This window comes from Eucyclogobius newberryi, unplaced genomic scaffold, assembly GCF_026437365.1.
Source record: "Eucyclogobius newberryi isolate DKJ021-1_F unplaced genomic scaffold, fEucNew1.0.hap1 SCAF_22, whole genome shotgun sequence".
In the NCBI taxonomy this organism is placed as follows: Eukaryota; Metazoa; Chordata; class Actinopteri; order Gobiiformes; family Gobiidae; genus Eucyclogobius; species Eucyclogobius newberryi.
Window position 1 is genome coordinate 9307782 of NW_027315857.1, and position 26599 is coordinate 9334380.

A 26599-nucleotide genomic window follows, 5' to 3' on the forward strand; every position below is an offset into this window, starting at 1 on the left:
AGGGATTGCCCAACCCAATACACCCAAATCCAAGTACTCACCTTTGCTCACTAGATGGCGCACTCTAGCACAAAATGATCAGTAAGAAAAAGAAAGGCATCATTTATGGGCTGTTGACAGATGACAAAAATGAACAGATGCCACATTAGACAAGCAGCTGTTGCATATTTGAATGATCTTTATTCATTTTATAATATACTTTGCGTTTTTACATAAAGAGACAATTTTCTTTTACACATATAGATTATATTGTGGTTAATTTGTATCTGTATATATGTACACTTTAAATAAATCTTATATTAACACCAAGAAAATAACATTTACAGTGCAAGAATGTTGAATAGTGGTCAACCTCTCTTGGTTTTCCTATAGTCAAGCTTGTGCCCCTTAGGTTTCATTCATTCAAAACTACAGAGAGAGAAAGAGAGAGAGGAGGGGACACAACAAATGCTTGTGGAGTGAAATGCTTTTTAAAGGGATGATGGTGAGGTGTGCACAGAGCAAAGGTTCATGGGAAATGTTGGTTTAAAACACCATCCATAGAGAAATAAAGGCAAGAATTCAACATCGTCGACAGCACATTGTCACTGTTTGTCACAGCATTTTTGCATTGTGTGACCCACTGCTTTCAACCAAGTTCGAGGCAAGACACTACAGCGCTTTGTTCGATTCTGCTACTTGCTCGCTAAAGCTCAACCAATCAGAGAAACTGTTCACCGGTACGCTTATTTTATTTCAAAACATCGTGTCAACTTCTCAAATACTAACTTCAAAACCCTCTTTATTGATTCAAGCACCAAATTCCCCGTCTACGGTGAGGAAAGTACGTATTTGAACACCCTGCGACATTGCCAGTTCTCCCAATCTAAAAACTAAAGCATGGAAATCCCATTGTATGATTTTTAAATAATTTATTTGTAGGTTATTGCTGAAAAATAACACCTGCCAATCTGCAAGAACTGTGGCTCTCAAAGACCTGCTCGTCTGCCTTTAAAAAGTCCACCTCTACTCCACTTATTCATCACGTGTCTGAGCTTGTTAGCTTCATCAAGACAGCTGTCCACCCCACAATCAGTCAGACTCGACTACCACGGGCAAGGCCAAAGCTGACAAAAGACACCAGAGCCAAAAAGTAGACCTCCACAAGGCTGGAAAGGGCTACGGGGCAAATGGACAGCAGCTTGGGGAAAATTCTCTCTCACAGTAGAAATGCAACTACAGTGAAAAATCCCACCACAATTTGTATGTGAGAAAACTTGCAAAATCACAGGGTGTTCAAATACTTACTTTAATCACTGTATATAGTGTCTTACCTAAAATCTATCCATTGCAAACAAAGGCATTTCCTTGTCTATACCAGTCCAACATGTCAGTCCTCTTGTGCCCACTACGAGCACAAAAGAAGCTCCGACTATATGTTGCTTTAGTAAAATAACTTATTTACAAAGTATTGTATGAGTAGATGCATAACATGGCCCATAGCAGCATCACTTGTAGGGTAACCAGCCCAAAAATGGTTGCATGCATTTCCCCTCAGTCTCACATATACTACTATGTCACACGAAGAGTTACTTTGTTGAGGTAAAGGAAGCATTGAAGGAAGGGTAATATGGGTAATATCAGATGCACGTGATAAGGTTGAGGCCTATTGGGATTACAGACAAATGGGGTTCTCAACACAGACACACACACATGGTATAAAGTATTGCTGTTTCATTTGTGATTTCCACATTCTAGTTTTCTTAAAGAGATTATGCTTCTATAGGTCCAGTATCAAAACACACAGAGTGGCGTAGTATAGTATATTTTTTGCTGTAAAATACTGCTAGGGTAAATTCTAGTTGTGAATGAATGCGGTGACGTCGAACGCTGATTGCACACGTACAAAAGCACCTTGGATTGGTAAAGAATGATTGCACAAGTCGGCTGATCGGTGTTATTTTTTTCCTACACAGACGGGTTTGCCTTATGGTGTACAGCTCTGTGTATCTTTTTTCAATGCTGACTGGTAGTGTTCAGCTTCACTTTTCACATGCAGGCCAGTTCTACAAAGCACTACACATTGACTAGTCTAAAATCAACTGCTATTTTCAAATACTCTAAACTTGTTCTTATTATTCCTCCTGTGAGTCTTAGTAAATGCGCACGTGTGTCTTGAAACTCTTTTGAATGCTTTGTTTGTCGCTGCGCAAAGCACTGTACAATCAAAACATAAAGGTGAGAAAGCAAATGTAGATTGGCAAGAGGACGAATACTGCTACAATACATATACTGCTACTTTTACTCCATCTATTTGTTAAGTAAAAACAGCCCCTGAAAAAACCTTCAGTGATGAAAAGATGACAGGGAATAGGTGAGGTCAGTCCTAAGGGAATAAACAAAAATCTTCAGATGAATTGCTCCCCCTGCAGTCCAAGAGTCCTTTATGCTCTTATTTGAAGCTAAACGCTCACTCACAGTCCACAATGTTCTAAATCCGCTTTGGCAACAGTTTTTTTTTCTTGCTGCTTTTGCCAAATGGTTCACAACAGGTTTTCACGTCTTGTTCTTAAAGTTCACAGGGAATCTTCATCTGCCCTCAGCTAAAGTAGCAACACTAATGGCATGCATATTGTTTAGTAATTGGCTAAAATACCCAACTCTCCAATTCCTGACCCAAAAAATGAAATAAAAAAATAATAATTTACACATGTTCCAATCCAGCGAATGTCTCTGAGGCCCTCGTCCAGTCGCCATGACACAAAGAAGCATTTTGCCCGTGGTCTTCTTGTTTCGGTCCAAGTGAAAGGTTTGTGGGCAGGGCTTGACATTAACATAGGCCACAAGATTATACTTAACAGCTACCATCTTTGCTTAGTAAAAAGAATATCATATCAATAAAAATAATATAGTATTAATAAAACTTCATGAAACATAAAAACCTAAAAATAAACTCCTGAAATAACATTTTTTTTAAATTAATTGATTTCTTATTTATTATAATTTCAATGCCGGCTTAATTGTCATTGGTAATTTTTAAATAAATTCTGGCACATTTTGTGTTTGCCACAACAAAATCCTACCAAACTATCATTATAATGTGTCTAGAGAACCTGTAAAGGGTTTGAAAAATACTTTCCCCAGTGACCAGCGTGCAAAGATGTTATTGCCAAGTCCTGATCACAAAAGTGTAGTTGAAGACAACATAAATGCTGTTGTCGTGGGTCGTGTTCCCGTAGCAGTGGTGGAGGAGCTTCTTAAATGGACACAGGGCAGCTGATGATCCTGTCTTCGAGCATGACGCTGACCACCAGGAAGACCAAGTACAGCATGAACATAATGAAGCCCAGCAGTTTGCTCAGGCGCCACTTGCAGGCGGCGATGGAGATGATGACGAAGAGCAGCATGATGAAGAGCAGCACGATGGCGCAGAAGAGCCCGTTGGAACTGACCTGAACCGAACTGAAGCCATTGAAAAAGGACCACATCAACCAGGGGAACGGGAGGCTGGAACACACACAGAAAATTATAAATAAAAAGGTCTACTGAGTGAAATTATAAACTACTTTCTGAAACCTTTCTTGAACTGTGTGATTGCACCAACATAGAGCTAAAAGTTTTGTGGCATACCCAACGGTGATGTCAAAGATATTGGAGCCTACGGAACTGGACACAGCCATGTCACCGAGGCCTTTGCGTGCCACGATAACACTGGTGATGAGGTCAGGGATAGAAGTTCCAGCTGCTAATATAGTCAGGCCCATAATCTCTTCGGTAATCCCAATCGTCTCTCCAACCTGCAGAAAGAAAAAATATATACAACCTAAGCTTTGGGGTAAATAAAAACCTAATCTAATGTTCCAGCTATTTTATATTTTCTCATGAACGTTGGCAGCTGGCAATGGTGGTAACAAAACCTAACCCTCGAAAATCTAATCTTTAAATCTGTTTCTAACTTTATTAATGACAGACAGACTGGATTGATGAGACAAAATGCATTAGAAAATGTCCAGGGAGTTCAGTTTTCACATTTGATCTAAATGCTTGTATCAGACATAACAAACTACTCAATATGATAACTGCACACACAGATATGACACTATCTGACGATATTATGCCAGGACGGTGTAAATGTGTAACGTTTGCTGTACCTGGTGAGCCCACCACACCATCAGATAGGAGAAAACTGCGATCCAGCAGATGGAACCCACAAAGGTGACGGGGAAAAACTTAGTTGAACTCTAAAATTTGGAAAAAAAAGGGAAAAAAAGCATTTAATAGAAGCAACGGACGTGACATTAATGGTCAGACGTTTGTGGTACCATTTTCCTGACGTCTGGTAGCGTTAGCCACAGCGGGAGCACGATGGGAATGATGAAGAGGTAGGTGAAACGCTTGCGGTAGGTGTCAGGCCATGACAGGCTCAGGGGCTGGTCCTCCTCCTCTTCCTCCTCTGCCTGGATGCACACCAAAATACACATTCACACCGTGTCCCAAAATGTATGGAAACCACATGAAATACTATGCTTAGAATCATCAATAGACTGTGTAATAGTCCTATAGCACTGGTAGCGAATAAGAGGGAGAAAAAGAGAACATTCTGAAATGTGCCTAAAGTCTGTGGACTGCAGTGACCTCAGTGACCTCAGTGAAGTGGTCTGATGAGCGTAATGTGGCTATAAGCCCCAGTCATCAGGAGCTGCTCGCTGCTGCTCTATAGAGACCCAGGAGTCTGGCAGCTGTTGTGAGTCCAAGACTGACATCTCGGGATCAAGAAACTGAAAATGACAAGGACCATTTTTGAACACACCATTGCAGCCCTTTTTATTTGTCATTTCTAACGGAACAATCAATTCCCAATAAAAGAATAAGGTACAATAATAATGAGACTGGAAACAAGTGCTGGTCCCTCTGTATGTTATTATACTGTGTCCTCAGCACCACAGGGACTTGGACAGGTTCTCACATGCATGTCTGAGGTCAACACTCTGCTGTGTGAGAGTGTTTCACCTGCTTAAGAGAGCAGCAAAAAAGGATTAGCACAGGGTAAAAAAGAAAAAAGATAACATAAATGGTAAACTTAGTCAATCATTAAGTGGACTTATTCATGGGAAAATGAAAATATGAAATATGGCTGTGGGGTTTATGAATCATATGGAGTTCTGAGCAGAACTGCCTGGTAACCTTGGTAATGAGGGCTGCCAAACAAAGGCAGTGCTGCATCACTTATGCTCAGTATTCTGATTTACCCCACTCCACATCCAGATGGCTCAATTGTTCAAAGGGCCCAGCCTCGCCGATGTGGCGAAGCACTAGACGTCTAAATCCGGTCTGTTTACAGTGTTTTCCCTCATGACTTCACACGGTCATAGTGAGTCCACATAAGCACTTCAAAGAGTTCTCTCCCACTACATGGCTTAACTTGTGTTTAAAATCCCTTCAATGGACCCTTCAGCGTCACAGCGCCCCCTGTGGGTCAGTCTCTAAATGTCAGCCCCTGGATGCTTCCTGCCCTGTGGCGCCTCAGCTGGCAGCACTGCCAACTCCAAGCTTAAAGGCACCTGACTTTTAACAGGCACCAAAGAAAGAGGAGGCCTGGCATTTGCAATTTTTTTTCCTCCCAGAGGGAAACATGTGCTTTACGTCATATGAGGACAACAAAAATGTCTGCGGTTACAAAACGTTGCTCACAAGGAAAAAAGTTGTGTAATTGTTTTATGATATATGATCTTACTGCATTGGTTTTTGTAGCGCCTTTTTGACAGTCAGTCAATTTACATTGGATTTTTCATTTGAACCAATTATACTTAAATACTCAAGCACATAACAACTGTCAAGTTTCTGTGTATACTATGATTAGTAGTTCAATTTAGGAATATATAATGTCGGTTGTTGGTGTCATTTGCTACCTGATTCAGAGCATGGATTGAAAGTACACAATATATCTACTTGCATCTTTAAAAAGCAGTGATCTCTGTGTTTCTTGTTTAGGGGCATGAATGATAACATGAGAGAGTAGTGTTCTCAGACGTGTTAAATGGGACCCTGTACTCAGTATCTGCTGCAGGCTGCTGTAAAGTGACCTTATCCATTCTCTTACTCCCCAAACCTGGTTCCTGAGAAGTCCAGGAGGAGCTGAACAATTAGAATGACGTGCCTCCAGCTGACACAGACAGGTGCACTGTGGGACAGGCTCTGAAAATAGCACCAAGTGGGAATTAGACATGATGCCCATAAGCTACTCCAAAGTGAGTGCATCGCCACCTAGGGAGGCTCTCTCCCCCCTGGGCTGCTGTGATACCCCAACAGATCGTTTCAAAAATATTTTCTGTTTCAAATATTTTCAGCCCAAAAATGTTAATATTGCAGCAGTTCAGATCAGCAGATGAGGCTAGTGGTTGGACTCAGGACCAATTGCGCCATGTTGAAACCTCCTCAGGGTTTCTGTCGCTCTCAGTTCCTGTACATCCCATAGACACAAATCAGGGTCGCAGTTTGCAATAGGACGGACAGATCATTCGGTCTGCAGATTATTCTGTCACTGTCAGCCTGATGTCTGGAGATGAGCAGTGCCATGGGCCTGTCCACAATGACATTGTGGAGAGGCATGACCACCTCCCCCCACTACCACAGCGATCTTAGCTACAGACATGTTGTTTGTATGTTTTTATGTGGAGCATTGCTGCAAAACCAATATTCCCTTGTGGGATAATCAAATATTCAGTGACTTTGTGCGACTGTACTTCTCTGTGTATTACAGTATTACTCTCTGCATATACATATTGCGGACAAAATAAAGCTTCTGTCATCACTCTCAGTGTCTAACCATAAAAATTACAAAAATGCCTTGTGTTAGTTTTGTAAATGAAACTTCCAGAGCGCCTGGAGTCCTGTTACGGTGTGTGTGTGTGTGTGTGTGTGTGTGTGTGTGTGTGTGTGTGTGTGCGTGCGTGCGTGCGTGTGTGAGTGTGTGTGTGTGTGTGTGTGCGTGTGTGTGTGTGTGTGTGTGTGTGTGTGTGAAGGCAGTGAAAATTGTGATTACATGGCTCAGTGGGAAGAGGCGCGCCCAAGAGCATGCTGGGAAATTATCAGCAGTAGTGACCTGTGCTGTAGTCACTGCTAACGCGGCATCAATCAGACTCAAGGTGAAACACAGGAGCAGATGAGAAGCATCAATTATTCATAGATGTCAGAGAAACTTTGATATGAGTCTCTCTGTTGCTGCGTTTTCATCCACCACAGTTACTTAGCTCCAGTGCAGAACAGTTTCGAGCTGGGTTATAAATATCTGTCATATTGTGACAAACCGTTTCTCCTTCTTGGCCAGCTATTCCGTTCATGGGTGGGGTGACCTCCACTGCCACATTGGAGCTGTTCGGAAGGTTATTTTCTGCACACATAAAACATGATTTATTTAGAGCAAAATATGGTCAAATCACATCAATAAAAAGTTAAGCTATACATTATGACTAATCTTCAACTCTCTGTTCAGCCCATCTGAATATCTATTTACAAACATAAGGCCAATAATATTCAGAAAAAAGACAAAAAAAATAATCACACGTTACGACCGCAATCAATTACACATAAATGAATTTGACAAAAGTTACCAGTCATGCGATCTGATTAAGATGCTAAGATGTTAAATGCCTCGCTGTTAGCATAATTTTGATAAACATCTAAGTGTCTTTGATTGTGCCCCTTTGACTACGCTGTGGCCATAAAAGTGTTTCCTCTGGCCTAGTGCTAATCCTTTGGTTCAATGATCTTTGATGTGAGAAATGCATAAATTACAATTGGTGCAGACGGAGATTGATTTACATACGGCATGAAGACAACGCTTGCAATCAATTTGACAGTTATTATTAATTATTTCAACAGAGCGATATATATTATTTATAAAACCTAAATGCGATAGTAATTTATGTGTTTTTTTTACCTGCACGACTTGCAACACCATTGGCCTTCTCAATGTCCTCCACTTGGCATTTCTTTTTCGCAATCTTATGAAGAATGGATGCCTTCTCTCTGAATTTACCTGTATAAAAAACAAAAAAACACTAGTCAGGAGGGTTAAAATTCCAAGAGCGTTTCCCCCTGACCCCACCGTCACCTTTGACCCCAGATAAGTCATGTTTCAAAAGCACGTTGCAGTGACTTTACACAAAACTGCTGCCCAGACAACACTGTATCATAGCAGATCATATACTGATGATCTTGCAGTGTCCCGGTGACAAGGAAGAAGCACGTGTCAAGGGAAACGGGCGTTCTAGCTACTATGTGAAGTCAAAATAAAGAATATAAACACATTTGCAGGGTAGATGTAAGGTTTTCTAAAGGCCTTTTCATGCCAATTAATATTAAACTCATCTTGGTTTCTTAATATGTGTTTATACATACTAACAAATGGTAAATTCAATGTGAAACTAATATGCCGTTGTACTATGTGGACAGATTTCACAAGCCACGGACTGAAGCTTGTTCCAAAATATCCAAATCCGTAATGCCACACGAGCAAGATGCCCCTGATTCTTACATAAGCAGCCTGCCCTCTTAACACCAACAAACAAAGCCAAAGAGAATTCGCATAGCGTCCAAATGAAGTGGTGACTAGCTGTCGTGGTACAATGGCTTTCCAGGAATTTCTCGTTTGTCCGGCCGTGACACAATAGTCCAACACGCCTGGTTTAGCTCTGGTTTTAAACCTATGTAGCAATAGTTTTAAATTCACGTTTTAAATCAAGACAAGACACGATTAAGGCAAATTTGAGTGCATTAAACCTTGTCTTAGTACGTGAAATATTCCTCTAGTGGTGTGAAATGTTTGACAAAGTATTGAATGGGTCCACTGCACATGTCATTGCACCCATTTCCTGTCCATGACACAGGCTTAGCGTGCACTGTCTAGCCAATGCCCCCGTTAAACTAGTCTGCGACCTCGTGACAAAATCGTTAACACTCGCCGATCTGAAATGTCGCTCATTCACACAACAATAAAAACCAAATAAAAAACAAAATATCCGACCACAGCCATGGCAGCACTCCTCTTTATGTTACATTATGCATAGTGCAAGAGTTCCCTTAGCAGTGGTGAATTATGCAAACACAGGAATAGAAAGTCAAATAAGGTCTCCACAAGGACTGTAATAATCTTTTTTTAGATATTGATTGGGACTGTAATATAGCTTACATGTCCCTCTATAACGCAGGTCCATTGCCCACATTGTTCATTCAAAAGAATAATAACAAAGAAAACAATATTACGGTACAAAAATGGAGCCCAATCCCTTGACAACCCCTCACGCTCACTCAATTTTCCCTGTCAGCTCTTGTCTGTTACGCAACCGCTGGCTCTGGCAAGATGACTCATGCCAGTTTACCCAATTCAGCACAACACATCTTACATGCAAGTACAAGTAAAAGCCCCCGGGTGAGTGCTGAGGCGAGAATGATGTATTAGTCAGTGAGGGAGATGGGTAAAAAGGCTGTAGCCTTTCTGCGGGGGCGAAAGAGAAAGGAATGATGGAAATCTTGGGGAACAAAGATGTTTTATTTTAGAGATTTCCGTGGAAGGATGCAGTGGTGACCCTCCAAATATTCAGGCTCTTTAGCTGTGTATCTGTCCAACAAAGATGCAGTTGATTGACAAAAAAATACATACAGTGGCTTGAATTGGTATTGGAAGAATTTTTATATTTCTAATGCGACTGACATGAAAAAATTGTAACAACCTAAATAATCCACACAAGAATTCATCCCATAAATGTCCATACATTTTTATGTCTAAAAATGGTAAATGACACAGAAAAAAAGGATTGGGCACGAAAATGTGTAGTCAAAAGAGCATGTTTGTAACAGATTCTCTTTCAAAATCTTGTTCAGCAAACTTTAAACAAACCTAATAGATCATCAATAATGAAGTTGGTGAATAGTGCAAAAAACAACAAAAAAACTAAACCGCTTGAGTGCATAACGGATTGTTCTTTAAAATGTTGTACCTGCTAGTTTTAAGTCTTTCTGAAGCTCCCCACAATCCTCTCCTAATTATCATGCAAGGAGAAAGTGATCGTGATCTTTGAAATTGAGAAAGTAGTTCCCTTGCATATAATTTCAACAGTGCTCCCATGACTAATGTTCAGCACCTCCCTTTCCTCTTGTGTTAAATAACCTACTTTTTCCTGCGTCATATTATTGCACAAAATAATTTCTGGACACCTAAGTTATTGTTTCTTAACATGTGTGGATTTCTCAAGCTGTTACCAAAATCTGAGGAAAATTCCACGTCAATAGCACCATTAGAAATATATTTACAGTGATACTTCCAATACAAATTTTAGCCACTATACAATCACAGCATGAGGCACAACTTTATGACCACTGCCAATGAAATGATCCAGATAATCACCTTATCGTGTTCGAAAGCAAATTAATATTAAGTTCTTTCTGTCTAGTACAAACCATTTCTAGACCGGCAGATCATGTGAGAGGTTCCGGGTCTGTCAAAAAAAAAGGTCAAAAGAAAGAACAGCGCCGACTAGAAACACCTTGTGACACAAACCTCAATAAGGCTGAAATTGGCAAGTGGTCATAATGTTATGTCTGATCTGTACAGAGATCAAATTCAAAAACAAAAGGACAACTGTAAAATCATAATGAGTATGTAAACAGCATGAGTCACGATTTACACTGGAGCTAGTGAAATCTCCAAGAGACACAACTGAGCAGGCAAAACTTAAAATCTGGAACGACGAGATGGATGATGTCAAAAGGAAGACGTTCAAGCTTACCTTCTTCTGTCATTGAGTGATAATATTTTAGTTTCCCATAAGTCCCAAGCTCTACAACATCATAGCAAAAGACAAGGGTAAGGCAGCAGACACACATAGATAGGAAAAGAGACACACAGTACAGAACAATTTTGGACAATTTCACATCACACATAGAGGACTCCATCACCAGCCCAGACAAAGCACTGGTATGTGAATGTTAGAGGGTGAAAAGGGTTGTAAATATAGTGATAAAATAATAATAACAAGTGCATACTACAATGACTCGGAACAAGACAAGAAGACATTTCCTGGACCAAACATGCAACAAAAAACATGTCATCCTCCTCCTCCTCCTCTCCCCTGCACACGTTAGAATGACTCAGTATTTTCTCCTCGGCAATGAAAGGCAGACAATTAATCTGATTCTCTGTGCTGAAGCCGTCCTTCCCGGTACAGTAAATAGACACAGGTCAGCAAGTCTACATGATGAATAGGAGCCCAGAAGCAAACCTGCAGAAGCTCAGACTTCAACAAACTGCAGACTACATTTCCCATCATGCCCTGTGATATGTGTGGCTGAGGCTGAACATCCGGAGCACATATCTTCTGATTTTGATGGAAAATTGGAAATAAAAGTGTGTTTAGCCTCACCATAGCATGCTATTCATAACAAAGGGGGAGAAAGCACCAGATGAAGAAGAAATTACATGCTTTACGTTTGTGATTGTAAGGGTCTAAACCTGTTTTTGCCACCAATTCTTACAATAATAACCATAGAGGGCATTGCACTTACAACATAGAATAAGTGGCTAGTTTTCGTCACTAATTAACATCATCATTACCTAAGAGATAAATGAAAAATGGTAGCTTAATGAACAAATAAGTGTTCCTCTGTGGAGTATTCACATTATTTGTGAAGGTTTTAATACGTCCTCAGTGATTATCTTTATCCCTAAATATTTATTTTAGCACAGCTCAACAAAAACCTCAAAGGAATATAACAACATTGCATATACACAGTATCTAGGAAATATAATGTTTCTAGTACAGCTCAGTTCACTAGTTATATTAGTGATATTATGAGGCTCTCATCATGCCAAATGTGAAAAAAGGGCAATCCCAAACACCAGTCTAACGAGATAAAATGGCATCCTCATCTCAGATTGTCCCAGTGTTACCATCCCGCTTATTGCACTACAACTGGGAGATTACACTTTGAGGGCAATCAGCCCTTTGCATAATGACTCTCCAGCTCAAATAGGCATCTGTTTGTTCTGCACAGAGCAGTTTGTTGTTTACCAAACCACCCTCTTGTCCTTGTGTTTCGACCTCTAAACCTCGGGCAATGCGGGTGGGGCTGGGGTGTCAGTCAGTGCAGAAGCAAAAAGGCTTTTAACATTGATTTTTTTTTTTTTTTTTTACCGACCCGGAACAGGGCGGCTCAGAGGGCACAGTGAGGAGTGCTCAGACATCCATTTTTAGAGCGGGTAGTATAAATAGTGGACAATAATACATAACTTATTCGTATAATATTGTTTGTGGGCAGGAACCTTAGACACAACGTGTATGCCAAAGCCCTGCTCTGAAGCAACCATGAGCATTTAGCTGTGCCTTGAACTGAGCAAAGAGGAAACTGGGTTCATTCATACACAACTTGAAACTGGAGTGTATTTTGTTAATATGTGCACTGACACATAAAAAGACTCCTATTATAAAACAAAAAATGCCAATATATACACATATACACATGTGCATTAATGGAAAATACATTTCCGTTTGCCACAGGCTTGGTTATTGAACCATGTGATCAATTGGACCACAGAAAGTCCAGCTGACCACGAGCTAGACGCCAGTAGAAGACTGGAAACTGAAATTACAGTGATTTAAGTGCATTAAGGTTATTACTCTGCTGATTGCATTGCAACAACACAACCTCTGCTACTGCCACCTACAACAGCAGTCCATAACATGCTTGAAATCCCGAAAACAGATATCTAAAAAAAAAAAATTTCAAAGGTACATTTTTCCCCCCCAATGAGAGTATGTAAGCTAAAACACATTTTACATTTTAGAGAAAGTTTAACAGTGCTGCATACACAATGCTATTCTACCAAAATGACCTTCTCTTATATGGGAGACTGTACTATACTACTGTTCCTCATAACAAATGGCTTCATCAAATTGTATGTTCAGGGCTTTTGGGATCGTTTCCATTTTACCACAATGAGATGATCAGAGGATGGTCATAGCACTCTTCTCACAAAGTGGTACTGTAATGTATTAACAATCAATCATGAAGCGTCGAATCAAAGAAGAATAGAGGTACAGGGAAATTATGCCTGTGCAAATACATTTATGCAACCTACAAAGCTTGCAGGATGAGTGAGTGGACTTACAATTTTCTGTTTCTTAAGCTGTAATGGCATTGCATCATATCAAAGTATTAAATGGGTCTCAGATTAATATTACTGCACTTTGCTGCAAATCATCATTTCAGAACCACAACTGGGAACATGTTTATAAAAAGATCAATTTACATTCACATGAGTTTGTCCAAAACTGTTTCTCAACCTCATCTGTCAAGAGTGTTGTAGAATGGACCGTGTCACTGAGGCCAAAACTCAAGCTGCTGTTTTGGGTATTAAAGTTCCACTGTGAGACGATGGCGTAAGACCCACTCTGCCTCCTCCATTTCTTTTTGCAGTTCAATATTTAATGCCAGTCTCATGTGATATTGCTCTTTGTTGCTGCTGATGAAGGGAAATTAAAGACTCCTTTAATTAACAAACAATTAAAAGTATATTATTAAACCAAATCACTTTTACAAGCTGTTTTCTTTAGGCCTCCAGAGATCTTGAATCAATAATCATTTGGTGAGAACGGCTAATTAAAAAAGTGAAAATTCAGCCCACTACCATCAATTGCTCTGTCAGTCTCTTATCGACTAAGACAAAGAAAGACAAGAAAAGCATTCAAGAGAGAGAGAACCACTACAAGAGGAGACAGAGGACTGGATCGAGGACAACGGGGGAAGACACTATGGAGGGTCCACAAAACCACGGAGGTGAATGAAGATCTGAGACATACAACGCATCTGGGGAAATGTGTAGTATAACAGCGAAAGAGAGATGCAGGAAGACACACAAGACACACAAGATTTTGGAGAATTGAAGGGGGTGGGTGTCGGGGTAGTAACAGAAGGAATCACTCACCAGAGTCAGCAAATTCTGAAGGGACAGTAGACAAAAAACAGAAGAGATAAATCCAGTGATAGTGTACATTCAAAGAAAATAGAAATTGAAAGGTCTACTTGCCACAAAGTGTTAACAACAGTAAGGACACAACACACACGGTAGAAGTAATAGAATCAACAGCATCAGCTTTAGTTTGGTCACAGTAATGCTAACAAAAACTAACAGCAACCACACAGCGGCCCTATTTTGACCTCAAGCTTTTATAATATATCTGCGCTGGGGCAAAACTAATATACAGTTGTGCACATGGGTGAGTCATGTGCACCTGTTTTATTCTTACACAAAACTACAAATATATCACTGTACTCAGTGCTGGGAATATTTTTAACCATAAGACAAATTTGAATGTACTGTTCTTAGTCAAAAGTTCCAATGTGCCAAATGGAAATCACGCCATTATGTATTCAAATCAAGCCCGAAGTGTTGCTTTTGTTCTTGCGACTAATTAATTCAATCCTCAGTCATGTCACACAGCGGCTCTGCATTCATTTCCAGATAGTCGTTTGCCAAGATTCATCAACATAATCTGGTAGATTGTACAGCACACTCTTTTAAGCACTTTTTTACAAACTACATTTTATTTATATTTCAAAAGTTGTTTGTAAAGTTGTGATCCTTTAGTTTCTGTCAAACAAATCTGTGTTGTTGTTGTTATTGTTTGTCAATAAAGCTTATGATATTATTGTTATTGTATCATTAAATGAACTAGAACTTTTGAAAAATGTTCTCTCTTTTATGTAAAAAACTGGACATCAAAATCAAACCAAAGTATGATCATTCTACCACATGCATTTCTGCACCATTGAACTGTGACTCTACATTTGGGGTTTTAACATGCATTACTCCCTATGATACATTGTCAATTCACATTTTTCACAAACAATAGAGGATCTATAGTTCATTGATAGCATTTAGAGTGACTTCAAAAAAAGAACGCAGAAACATATTTGTTCATAAAGGTTTAGATTGGAAATTATTATATAAATCCAGATTAACCAGGATTAAGTCATTAAGTAATTTGTAAATTTTGAGACCTGTATTTTTCACAATTCTGGATCAATAGACTGAACATTGTCTGAGAAATATAAATTGCGCATAATACTACTAGGGGTCCAACATCAATTAATATCGGTTATATGACTTGCTGCTGTGGACGATAACGATATTAAGATTTTCAAATATATATCAAGGCCTGGCCCACAAATTTATGTTAAGTTTGTAAAATATTAACAACAACATAATTTGTAACATGCCATATTTTTTGCCTAATTACTTTTTCTATTTTTTCTATTTCTGTTTTCACTCACTAGTCAGTTCAAAAAGACACATCTGATACACTGAAGACAAACACACTGGGACAGGGGCAGTAAATCAAAATCAATCAATGTCAGGCCAATACCGATATCTGGGAAACTCCTCCAATAGCACAGATATCGCCCAACCCTACATAACACTCATTATACCAAAGGTAGCACTGTAGATGTGAAATACCTTCACTTAAAGGGTCCAACGTATGAATCATGAGCTGGAAAATGCTGTTTCTCATCAGGCTGTTGTGCAAGGAGGCCGAGCTGCCACCTCTCTGGAGTCGTGGCCGTGCCTGTGGGAGCATAGAAAAGAATTACAAACCCAGCCTTTATATAAAAGGGGACAGGGACTGTGGAAAGAAGAAGCATGTGTATGAAGCGGTCCAATTGTCAGCGCTTGAGTTTGCAAACACAGCATGTAATGTCAATATTCAATAATAGCTTCATGAAGGTAGACCTTCTTTAACACCCCTGGATGGAAAAATGTGGTTGTGTTAAAAAGAACAGCGTCTAATATCACGAGCCTGCCAGGCAAAAGCCATGCATGTTTCATTTCCCAAAAATGCCCAAAAGCAAAATGGTGTTAGGTTTAACTGCCAACAGGTGATGCATGTACAGGGTCGGGTCAGTCACAACAACAATGGCGTGAAAGATGAATAATACAAACTCATAGTCCAGATAATCCTCCATAGTCTTTCAAATGGAGGGGAAGGTTCCCAGACATTGGCCTGTAGATACTTACTGCTCCGGGAAACATTGGTTGTGCCACAGATGGGGAAGGAAAGTAGGAGGAATGGAACTATTGAATGCAGCGTTGTTCTTTGCTAGTACTCGGGTGAAGGAAGGTGTATGGAGGCATTTCATGCGTTATAAGGCCTTGTAAAAAAATGAAGACACCTTGAAAAAGTGTCATTCATCATCTAGGTATTTATTTATATAATTATAAACCTTTATTTAACCAGGTACAACCCATTGAGATCTAGATCTCGTTTGCAAGGGTGTACCGGCATAAATAGATCATTCATAGAATGATCGGAGGAAGAAACATTGAAACATAAACACAAGAACACAAAGGAAAGACTCACTGACAGATACCTACCGACAACTTTGTTTCGTCCTCTGGTGCCCCGGGACTTGCCTTCTCATCCAACAATAAGGGAAAAGGCAAACGAAATGGGGAAGAGAAAAAAACCAAGACATACACGTGAACATATAAGACGGAAAACAAGATGAAAAGACATACAGTACGGTTACAACGGGTTGGTGACATAGACTGACTTGATTCAACTGGACAAGACTTAAGGGGACACATTTCCCCACACTGCTGCAGCGGAGCTGAACCAGATAGGATTTTGAAGATAAAGTAAGGATTACGACTACTAAGGACTGACAATGTGCTAATGCCGAATTGTAATAGAAAATATAACTTTGCAACCAAACTCAAGTAGAGTGCCCTCTTTAAACCATCTCTTAACTCCATCACTCTCAGCAGGCCCATTTGGCTCTTCCCGTCTGTACTGTAGCGCACTATTTCTGAAACAAAAGCTTTTCACAAACTGCCTCACTGAAGCATGCTCACTTTATCTCAGAAAATGTGTGTATATGGATAACAGCCCATGTTTGCAACTACAAAGGGGAGGCGAAACACAAAGCTTTTTGTTCAAATTGTTCAGATCTTAGCATATCGGGCGATTGTTAGACAGCCTACACAGTTTTTCAGTTAAAAATGTGAACGTGAAGTGTGGAGGCAGTCAGTGGCATGTGTCGATATGCCACAGGAACAGGAATGAAAATGATCCAGGTCGATCTGTCATATGGAAAATAAAACCTATATTCAACCTAGTTTATACACTGTGAATCATATACATTTCTATATGCTTTACTCCTCTTAATCGTTGCACTATACTCAGTACTAGTATTGTTTGTTTTCATGCTCAATCTTTTTGCATACGTTATTCACCCTGACAGTGTTATTTATACATGTGGGAACTGAGAAAAAAATATGAAACTATTCCGAACTCTGGTGATAATTCTCTATGTACTTATGAAGTCATTATTCTATTTCACCCTCCTCAAAGGCAAATAAGTAAAGAGGCTTGGGAGTGTGAACAGGTGAACATGCCAGATAGAGATTAGGCTGCAGAGCGATCATTAAGCCACTGTTAAATATTATGACTAATAATCGCAGAGCCATAGGCAGATTAGTATGTTCTCTGGAGCTGCTGTCTCTTCCAGCAGAGCTTATGTAACGCTAACATCAGGATGGTTCCTGGAAGCGGATCAGCGGAGGGAGCATGCGACACAGCACTCTCACGAATTATCGATAAGAGTGTGACATCATGCTAATCTATTTCCACCCTTTTTCCGACTTTGATACTAGTGGCTTAAGAAGGGCTTTTGGAGGAAGTCTTAACTTTTTAACATGGGGTAAAGATTATGACAAATTTCATAATGAAATGTGCTGGAGGGCACAAAAAGGGGAGGGGGAATGATTACTATTGTTTAGTGTGACAACATTATTAGTTAAACTACCCAGGAGAACAAAATGAAATACAATTGAGGTCAAATATGGTGAGCGTTGATTAACCGTAACAGTTATCAAGCAGTTCAAAATTAAAAGCCTGCACTATGCTTTAATCGTAATAATGACTGCAGTGCAGGTGGTACGAAAGAAAATCCTTAAATAGACTAAAATTATTTTACAACAATTATCCAGCTTGCTATGTGTGCATTGTATTGTGGTGACATTGCAAACGTAAAGAAGCAGTTACTGTACTGGACATGACAAATAAAGCTAGGCTTTCTATTTATGGACGTGCAAGAGGCAAACTACAGCTCATCTCCAGGCTTTTCTGCCACAATACACTCACAGATACACAGCGTACAGTACAGTAGCAGCCTGCTGTCTCCCAGTGCACCCTATGAGAACTGTACATTTACAGTTGTCACATCAGGGCTCTTGCCTTAAGCAAAATGCCCCTTTTCTTTGCCCTGTTTTGCCTGGAAATGATAATGATGATCTTCAAGAAAATGGGTGTTAAGATGCACAACAAAGTCAAGAAGCCCATCCACTTGCTAATTAGGAACTCCTTGATTTTTCTAACAAGCAGAACTAATTACAATTGCTGCCACAACGCTGATTTCCCACAAGGCAATTGCTCCCCTTACAGCCACCCCCGTGAACCAATCACACATAGGCTTTTAAGAGCAAAAACTGCTGTGTCACTTTAGCTAATAAGTGCACTCCCCCAAATCTTAACACACAAGCTTAAGTCTTATCACATCATTTATTGTATTCAATCAATCTGAAAGATTAAACAAGACTTAACAAATACCACATGTTATGAACAAATTTGCACATGAATAGATATAACCCCCCATTTAATCCATGCCAGAAACAACCTGACCCAAATAAATAACAGCCCACATTAGGTCGTTCAAAGGCAAATATGATAAACAGCAAGAAGGATGGCACGCTCACCCCATCTTGATTATATTACATTTAGCGCACGAACAGAGCAATGACTGGTTCTGGTTTCTTCACTGAGCTCACAACATTTATGTCTATACCTTTTTCAGCACAGGAAGGTTACTTCTGTGTCCAACGCCATCACTGTCATATTATACTACATGTGGAAATATTGACTAGGTACACTAATGGAGTCCATGAAGGTCACCTTGCCACGCTGGCTGGCGGGGCAACATCTATCCATTCAGACAGACATGAGCAGCACCCATTCCGAGGCTTTTAGCAGATTCACTGAGCCTCAGCACAGTTCCTAATTAGCTCATTAGACATTTTCTGATTGCAATCACTTCCATTTTAAGTTAAATTGGCAACATTTGGTTTAAATTCTTCCTACAGAGTCTGTGTCTAGCTCTGAATTATGTAGAAACACTTTATACACTCAGTATCATCCTTTATTTCATAAATGATGGATGTAACATAAAGTGATATACATTTTCAAGACTGCCACACAAATGTTGGAAGTCAAAGATTGGCCAAACAAGACAATTAATAAAATGCAACCATTTCATAGAGAGTTCCGTCTCTTCATGTGATGCGTTTACAGCACAGCTATTTTGCCCGGGTTTCTTGGTCGACAAAGCTTCTAGCCCTTCTCTCTGTTTTAATAAATATACTGTGGTATATAGCTGAAGGATTACAAAATCAAATGCATGTTGACCTTCACAATCCCAAGCCAGTGACAGACTGAGGGTCATATGTGTAATGGTCACATGATATGACATGTGCATTGAAAGAGTGCAAGTCAATGCAGGAATACAACAAATTATCCGATTATTCCAATCCACACAGTGCCTTTGAGGCTATAGTATTACCGTAAGAAAATATTTACAGACAAATATAGTGGCAAAGCAGCTCAGTTACAGCTGGAGCCAGATCTGGAGTCATACAGAGCTGCTGGGAATCACAGGGTCCCTCACGATTCAATGTGATACATGATACACAGCTCATGATACGATAATATCACAATTTACATTTTAACAACATTTTACTTCGTAAAACCCCGACCTGCTCAAACACAAACTTAAATACACCCATTTTAATCATCGAAACTGTCAAAATGTCAAATTGTTTCCGTAAACAAGTTTCTTTTCTATGAACAATAAAAAAATATTATTATTTGGAAAATTATACTAAAAATGACTCATGGCAATATATATCGATACAGCAGCCCACAATATCGATACCGTTATAATCATCAATGGCGCACATCTTAAGGAACATGAACGTTCACATAGACAGGGAAAACCAAAAATGTAAATTTATAGCCAATCAATTTCAAGTTTATTTGCAATTTACGACCATACCACCTCGAGAATTCCATCCCTTATAATTGCAAAAGATAGTGCTTGGCCAGATTACCGCTTGATGGGAAAGCGTTGGGAATACCAGGTGCCACAGTGGCGTAGCAATAGTTCTAGTGCATACTGTCAAATTGTCTTGCCTATGAAGGGATTATGGCACAGATTGGCATCCTCGCTTCTGTCGGTCTACCCTAGGGCAGTTGTGGCAACAGAACTAGCTAACAGGACGGGAGTAAATGATTAATGCTATGTACATTTTTTTGAGTTTCCAAAAAGGCACTATATATTATTATAAAGACGTCATATATTGTTTTGTCCATACCACAGGGTTAGTAACAACAATCTAAATAACAAATTACAAATAATTGACTCTTACAACATCTGAGTGCACACCATCTCACTGAGAAATCACAAAGTTTATCCGAGGAGTTCACAAGACTTGGGTTCTGTCCGTGGTGCTGTCCATGGTACTGGAATAAGCAAAACCAAAACTAAAATATATCATATAAGTATTCTTAGGTACCGTTTCATTCATTATGTAATACGTTTAAATGGTGATGTCCTTTTTAAATGTGAAATCTCCAGATACTTCTGCTTTCCAAGTAAAAATTCACAAAACCATGCTCAATTCACATAGTGACCATCACACATCAATCCACTGGCACCCACTTTTATTTGATGTAGAGTTTAGTCTAACTGATACCTTTATTTCAGCTGACTAACAGCCAAGTAATAAAAAGCCTAAAAAATAAAACCCAGTAAATTAAATTACTGATTCTCCATCAAGGAAGTATAAAACCAGGGAGATTATTCCAAGATGGCCGTTGTTTAGCACTGTAAAACATACAACACAACCACATAAACAAACACTGGAGATGCAGTCAGTAACAAAACACTAAATATTCCAAGAAACATGTTGACCTTGTGAAATAAGTGAGCAAAAAAGTGCTGGATCAAAGTTCAAACTCTATCGTTCAAGCTTGTGAGAAGAAGCTTTTATCGTGATGAGATGTCTTGCATTTAATGGAGTGATATCCTCTTCCTGAACATGGTTTCAATGGTATGGGCTTAGTGCAAATATTAAAATATGATTCTGTATTACTTCATAATCTCTACCCGACGCCATCTAAAGCACTACGTCAAATACTTGAGCTGCGTGATCAGCACGATGGTGGTAAGAGCGGTGCTAGCAAGGGGCTGGAGCTAGAGCTATTTTTCGGCGCTTTGAGGAGAAAAAAGTTCATGTTGTGAAAAACAGCTGTAATCACATGGGTCAGCTTTCACTCACCACATGCATCAACTTTTGCCATCTCAAAAACACTGTTCCTCTGATGGATGTGAAATCAGGAGTCAGCAACTCTTTTCAAAATGTATCAAATCAAAGGTATCAAATGTGTTATATCAAACACATATATATTAACTACAATAATAAAGATTTGCCTTATAAGACAATATCTTACAATATCTTCTCTCACTGGGAGGAAAAGGTAGGGAACCACAAACAACTGATATATGAAAACAAACAAAAAGGGAGTGAAGTAATTTTCAACAAGGCCATTCGTATACGCTGCATAAAAAGACTGATGAAACATCAACAGAAGTCTGAATCACAATATTGTAAAGGTATGTCTCTGACTAATGTAAGAGTCTTTCTTTTTGGCTTCTCTGTTTGATAAGTCATCTATATCCGAGGACCCAGTGATTAGCATATTGATTTCAAATGTCAGATGACCTTTCTAACCAACCCATGTATGGTGGCTCTTTGCAGGCACAAAGAGTATTGGCTTCTGACCCTTTGTGGCTTGATTCTTTCTGGGAATTTGTATTTAGCTTTTAACATTCCAAAATCGTACATATCTTCAATAGACTAATGTAGGGTTTATCTGGCTGAAATGGCATGAAGCTTTGCTTTAGTTTGATTGTAAGATTATTAACGCAATGCAGTCTGAAAGACTAAAATAACCAGTTAGCAAGAATCAGAAAGCATCCTATGGTGTATGTGTGAGGTATCAGGACGTGGAAAATAAATAAAATATAGCATGGCAAGCAGCTTGTGAAAACAGGATGTGTGAATATTAGACATCGTCAGCATTGGTGCATCATTGTCCAAATCCGCAGGGAGGCAACGCAAATACTCTGCTCCCTGCACACAAGCCGCTTTGTAACTGATCTTTGAAGCGCATCCCGATGGAAGATCTCGCCTCCGTCACGCTATTTATAGATCAGTAATGCTTCAGAGGTTGCACCTTCCATCTCAGCAGAACCAACATCTGCCTTACTACACATGGGCTTAAACACCCTTGACTCTAGCAGCCGATAATTGTATAGGATACTCGCTAACTCTGCTGAGTAGTTTGAACAAGTTTCTTAAAGTAACGGTTTATGATATTGAATAAAATACCTTTTTTTTTTTTTTTTACAATTATTAATATTAATTGGAGGCCATCAAACAAAAACAAAAAACAAATCCTTGTTCTTTCATCCATGTTTTTGCCTTAGCTAATAAAATCTTCTTAAGATAGTAATTTCAAGTTGTTCAGACCATTACACCAACAATTATAGCAGGACCATGGGATAAGATAAGAAGGTCTGAGATGCGACGGGAGAAGGAGCTTACGTTCCAGAATGTGCCAAGTTTCATAGAGGTTGTAAAAGCTTTAAGACCATGACTATTTACACACTGTTGATGGGAATGAGCTGTGCAGAAGTGACAAGGAAGAAAAGAAACGAGGGAACTTGCAGTGGTTGACCAAGTGCTCTGTGATCTGTCTAATAGTCACAAACTGTATAACTAAGCTAAATCAAATCAAATCAATTTATTTTTGTAAGGCCCAAAATCACAACAACAGTTGCCTCTGAGGGCCACAGGGAGAAATGAATCAACAATGTCTGTGGTGGCGATGAAGTCAGACAATGTCTGTGGTGGCCATACATTTAAGAGAAGAAACAAAGTCACAATGTTACATACAACCTACAATCTCCACGGTTACAAATTATAGCCAGATTTACATACATTGTGACCATAAGTGCTTCTCAATGCCTGACCCCGTCTGATCTAGGAAGCAAAGCCTGGTTAGGACTTGGATGGGATACAGCTGAGAAATCCAAATGCCACAGTGAGGCTGCAGCGACTAGTGTAAAAATAGTAATTGTGTCCCTCAGACAACACTTCAACACCATTCCTAGTATGAGTGTTTTTGTGGGTGATTGGTGGGGATTTGTGGGGCTGATGGCACAGTTTGGCAGCATCACTTCTGTCAATCTGCCCCAGGGCCGCTGTAGCTACAATACTAGCACCACCACAGGTAATAAGTAGCCTAATGAAAAATATAATGTTAACGCTTTTGGTGTCTTGAAAGGAGCAATATAATATAATTTTAGAGGAACATTTAATGAGCCTTAAAACTGTGATTTATTGGTCCTATTTCCGTAGCTGATCCATTGTTTAGTACAACTTTTATGATTGGCTTAGTTTGTAAAACGGCAGAAACATATATACTGAACAAAAACATAAACGCAACACTTTTGTTTTTGCTTCCATTTTTCATGAGCTGAACCACCAAAATGGCCACCGAAGTTGCTGGATATTAGCAGGAACACGCTGTTGTATATGCCAATCCAGAGCATCCCAAACATGCTCAATGGGGGATATATAGGTTGTGTTCACTTTCTAAAATGTCATGCCATAATCTCAGATGATGGGCAAGGGCAACAAACCTGCATTATGTATATTTATTTTACCTTTTAACAGACAGAAATCACGACTTTTGAGTTGAATACTCTACTTTCTGTAATTTTTGTGAATTTTTTTGTGAAATTACCCTTTTGTTTATTTATGCTAATAGTGAAGATGTTGAACGTTGTACCAGTTTCATGTGGATAGGTCCAGTAATTAAAGAGATATGAACCATAAATCAGGTCAACAAATCTGCAATCTGACAATTAAACAACAAATTCCACCATAGAATTCTCATCTGTCCACCAGCTCAATTTAAAACTATAGGTACTCTAGAATGTTGTGTTGTCACATGAACGCAACCTATTTAATGTTAAACTGACATTACCTGCCCAAAGCACCAATGCTTAATTAAAAATAATGTTTAGGTGATGGGATTTAATTAGTAAGTTGCCCCCTATTAATTTAGTAGATCTAGCCTATAAAATATGAATTCCACAGAAAGAAAACACCCTTTTTTTTAACGTTTATCCCCATAAACATGTATGGTAGCAGCATATTGCAAAATGCTTTCTTCCAAAACATTTATTTCAAATACACAGTTTAGAAAAACTACTCCAAATCCATTATAGCTCAAGGTCACCTCAGTATTCCGGGGGAAACAATCCAGGTTTATTAAATGCTTTATGATAGAACACAAATTAATTTTCACCTCGTCACAACAAAACTTAAATCCCAAGCAGTAATCTCCACACAGAAAACTGCACCTATGTCTTTTTTCATGCAGTTTTCCTTCAAAGGTGAGGGAGGAGCATTTATGGACTTGAAGAGTGAACTGAAACTACTAGACAGGACCATAATTTGCACATTTTAACACTGAATTACACTTTTGACTGGTAAATTAATCCTACCATGGAATAGAGTGTACCAGATCAGCATAGTGTGGATGCAATCACTATAATGTACAGGAGGTCAGTTCTGGCTCTTTACATCATGGGCTTGTCCCTAAAAATCTTGCCTGTCATTGTTCGGTTAAGAGTTTGTGATAATCTGAAAATAGGAGAAAATGAAAAAGCTTACAAATAATTCAGAGGAAAGAAGCTCACCTTTGGTTGCACTTCCACTTCCACCACTTGGTTCTTATTCAAGCAGTTTTTGACAAAGCTCTCCACTGTCCCATTGCACTTCATGAAAATGACGTAGGCAGCATATGCGGACAGCAGTAAGACACTTTCCCAGATTGCGATTGTGTTATCCAGGAAGAAGACGATGAGCATAATAAGGTCCAGGATGTAGAAGGAGACATCTCTAAAGAGCGGCCACCAGGTCAGGTTTAGGATCTCCTTTGAGAAGATGGCACACATCCCGATGACAAAGAGAATGTTGAAGACTGCAGAGCCCACAATAGTCCCAATGCCAACGTTACTATGTGAGATGAAAACTCCTATGATGGAGGTAAAGAGCTCTGGGGCAGAGCCACCTGCTGCCATGAATGTGGCTCCTGCTACATCATCAGAGATAGCCAATTTTTCTGTGATGACTGTCAGTGCTGGGACAAAAAACTCATCACACACTATGGCTAAGGCAATGAACATGTAGATCATGCCAAACATGTGGAGGATTACAGCGCCCTGGCGCCTCTTCACCAGGGAGAATATGTCCGGTGGGTAATCACCATGGCTATTGTTAGTATTGGCTGTAGATTTCATGGCCATTGGCATGTCCATTGATACATTGGGGTCCCTCTGGTTTTGGGTGAAAAGTAGAGTCCTGTGAGGGGCTGTCTGACTAAGAATGTTTTGAGGCAGTGCTGGGTCAATGAGGCCACCTGAAGTCCAGCTCAAGGCACTAAGGGAGACAGCACTTAGGGCCAAAAGGCTGAAGACCAAGCCCAGGATCCGCAAAGGTCTCATCTTTTTTCGTAGACGTTGGCTGAGCGGCCTCTTACAGGCAGTGCCCAGTGGGGGTCCCTGCTCACACATCTGCGCACAGGGTTTATCTGAATCCATGTTTGCAGCACTATGTCCTCACTCTTCAGAACCACAACGGAACGTGGGACTTCACCCGAGACAATGCATGGTCATGTTGTCCTCTTCAAATCACAAGGAAGGTTTTGATGTGCTTTCCAGGGTCTGGTTTGTCAACCCTAGACTTCATCATAGGATCTGTTGGGGGGAAAAAGACCCATAAGTATTATTTTATATATGTATGTGTATATATATGTGTATATGTATGTGTATGTGTATATGAATGCAACCTTTTCCAAAATAAATGAACTACATAAAAAACACTTCACTAAACACTCTACCACAGATAAAAGTGTGATATTCCTGCAGTAAACTGTATTCAATTGAATACATCGGATGACGGGATTGATTAAACCTTGAAACACACACATTTATGAAACCTTGAAATTGTGAACCATGTGTTTGCTCACATTTTGCACGATTCAACCAACACATATTAGTTACATAAAAATGACCACACAAATAGAAAGACACGCCGAAATAAGTTTAAGGCGAAACACGTAGGCCGAAGCCATAAACATGACACCGCTGCTCCGGATGGGAAGATGAGACTGACCTGCTTGACTTTTCCGCCGCAACCTCTGTCTTACACCAAACATCTGATAACTCTGAACTACGTGCCCTTCACCGATGCCTCCTTCTCCCGACGATCTGACACGCCACTACACCGACGACCACCGCCACGCAACACGGGATCAATACAGCGGCATGACGGCTGGAGCGTGCACGGAGCCTTACCTTTGGCTGTGGCGAGAAA

General features: G+C 39.7%; 3 protein-coding genes across 7 annotated transcripts in view; 1 reads left to right on the forward strand and 2 right to left on the reverse strand.

Annotated features, from left to right (window-relative positions):
• rpl34 (ribosomal protein L34) overlaps positions 1-26599 on the forward strand; it is a 211322-nt gene that overhangs the window by 165604 nt on the left and 19119 nt on the right. The window lies entirely within an intron of this gene.
• Positions 1-26599, reverse strand: part of LOC140372174 (leucine-rich repeat LGI family member 2-like) — a 481342-nt gene that overhangs the window by 26329 nt on the left and 428414 nt on the right. The gene's annotated exons all lie outside the window — the stretch shown is intronic.
• On the reverse strand, positions 159-26599 carry LOC140371364 (sodium/potassium/calcium exchanger 2-like). Of its 4 annotated transcripts, XM_072458468.1 has the most exons (13): positions 26581-26599; positions 24922-25980; positions 16409-16447; positions 15494-15602; positions 13961-13975; positions 10767-10817; positions 7919-8017; positions 7287-7369; positions 4302-4436; positions 4131-4220; positions 3610-3776; positions 1297-3486; positions 159-809 (listed from the first exon to the last, which is right to left on the reverse strand). In XM_072458468.1, the coding sequence occupies exons 2-12, from the start codon at positions 25822-25824 to the stop codon at positions 3237-3239; spliced, it is 1941 nt and encodes a 646-aa protein (XP_072314569.1). In that variant the 5' UTR covers positions 25825-25980; positions 26581-26599; the 3' UTR covers positions 159-809; positions 1297-3236. The 4 variants fall into 4 exon arrangements, with proteins under 4 accessions (XP_072314569.1, XP_072314570.1, XP_072314571.1 ...); XM_072458469.1 differs by lacking the exons at positions 159-809; positions 16409-16447 and having other exon boundaries at positions 2582-3486; XM_072458470.1 differs by lacking the exons at positions 159-809; positions 10767-10817; positions 16409-16447 and having other exon boundaries at positions 2582-3486.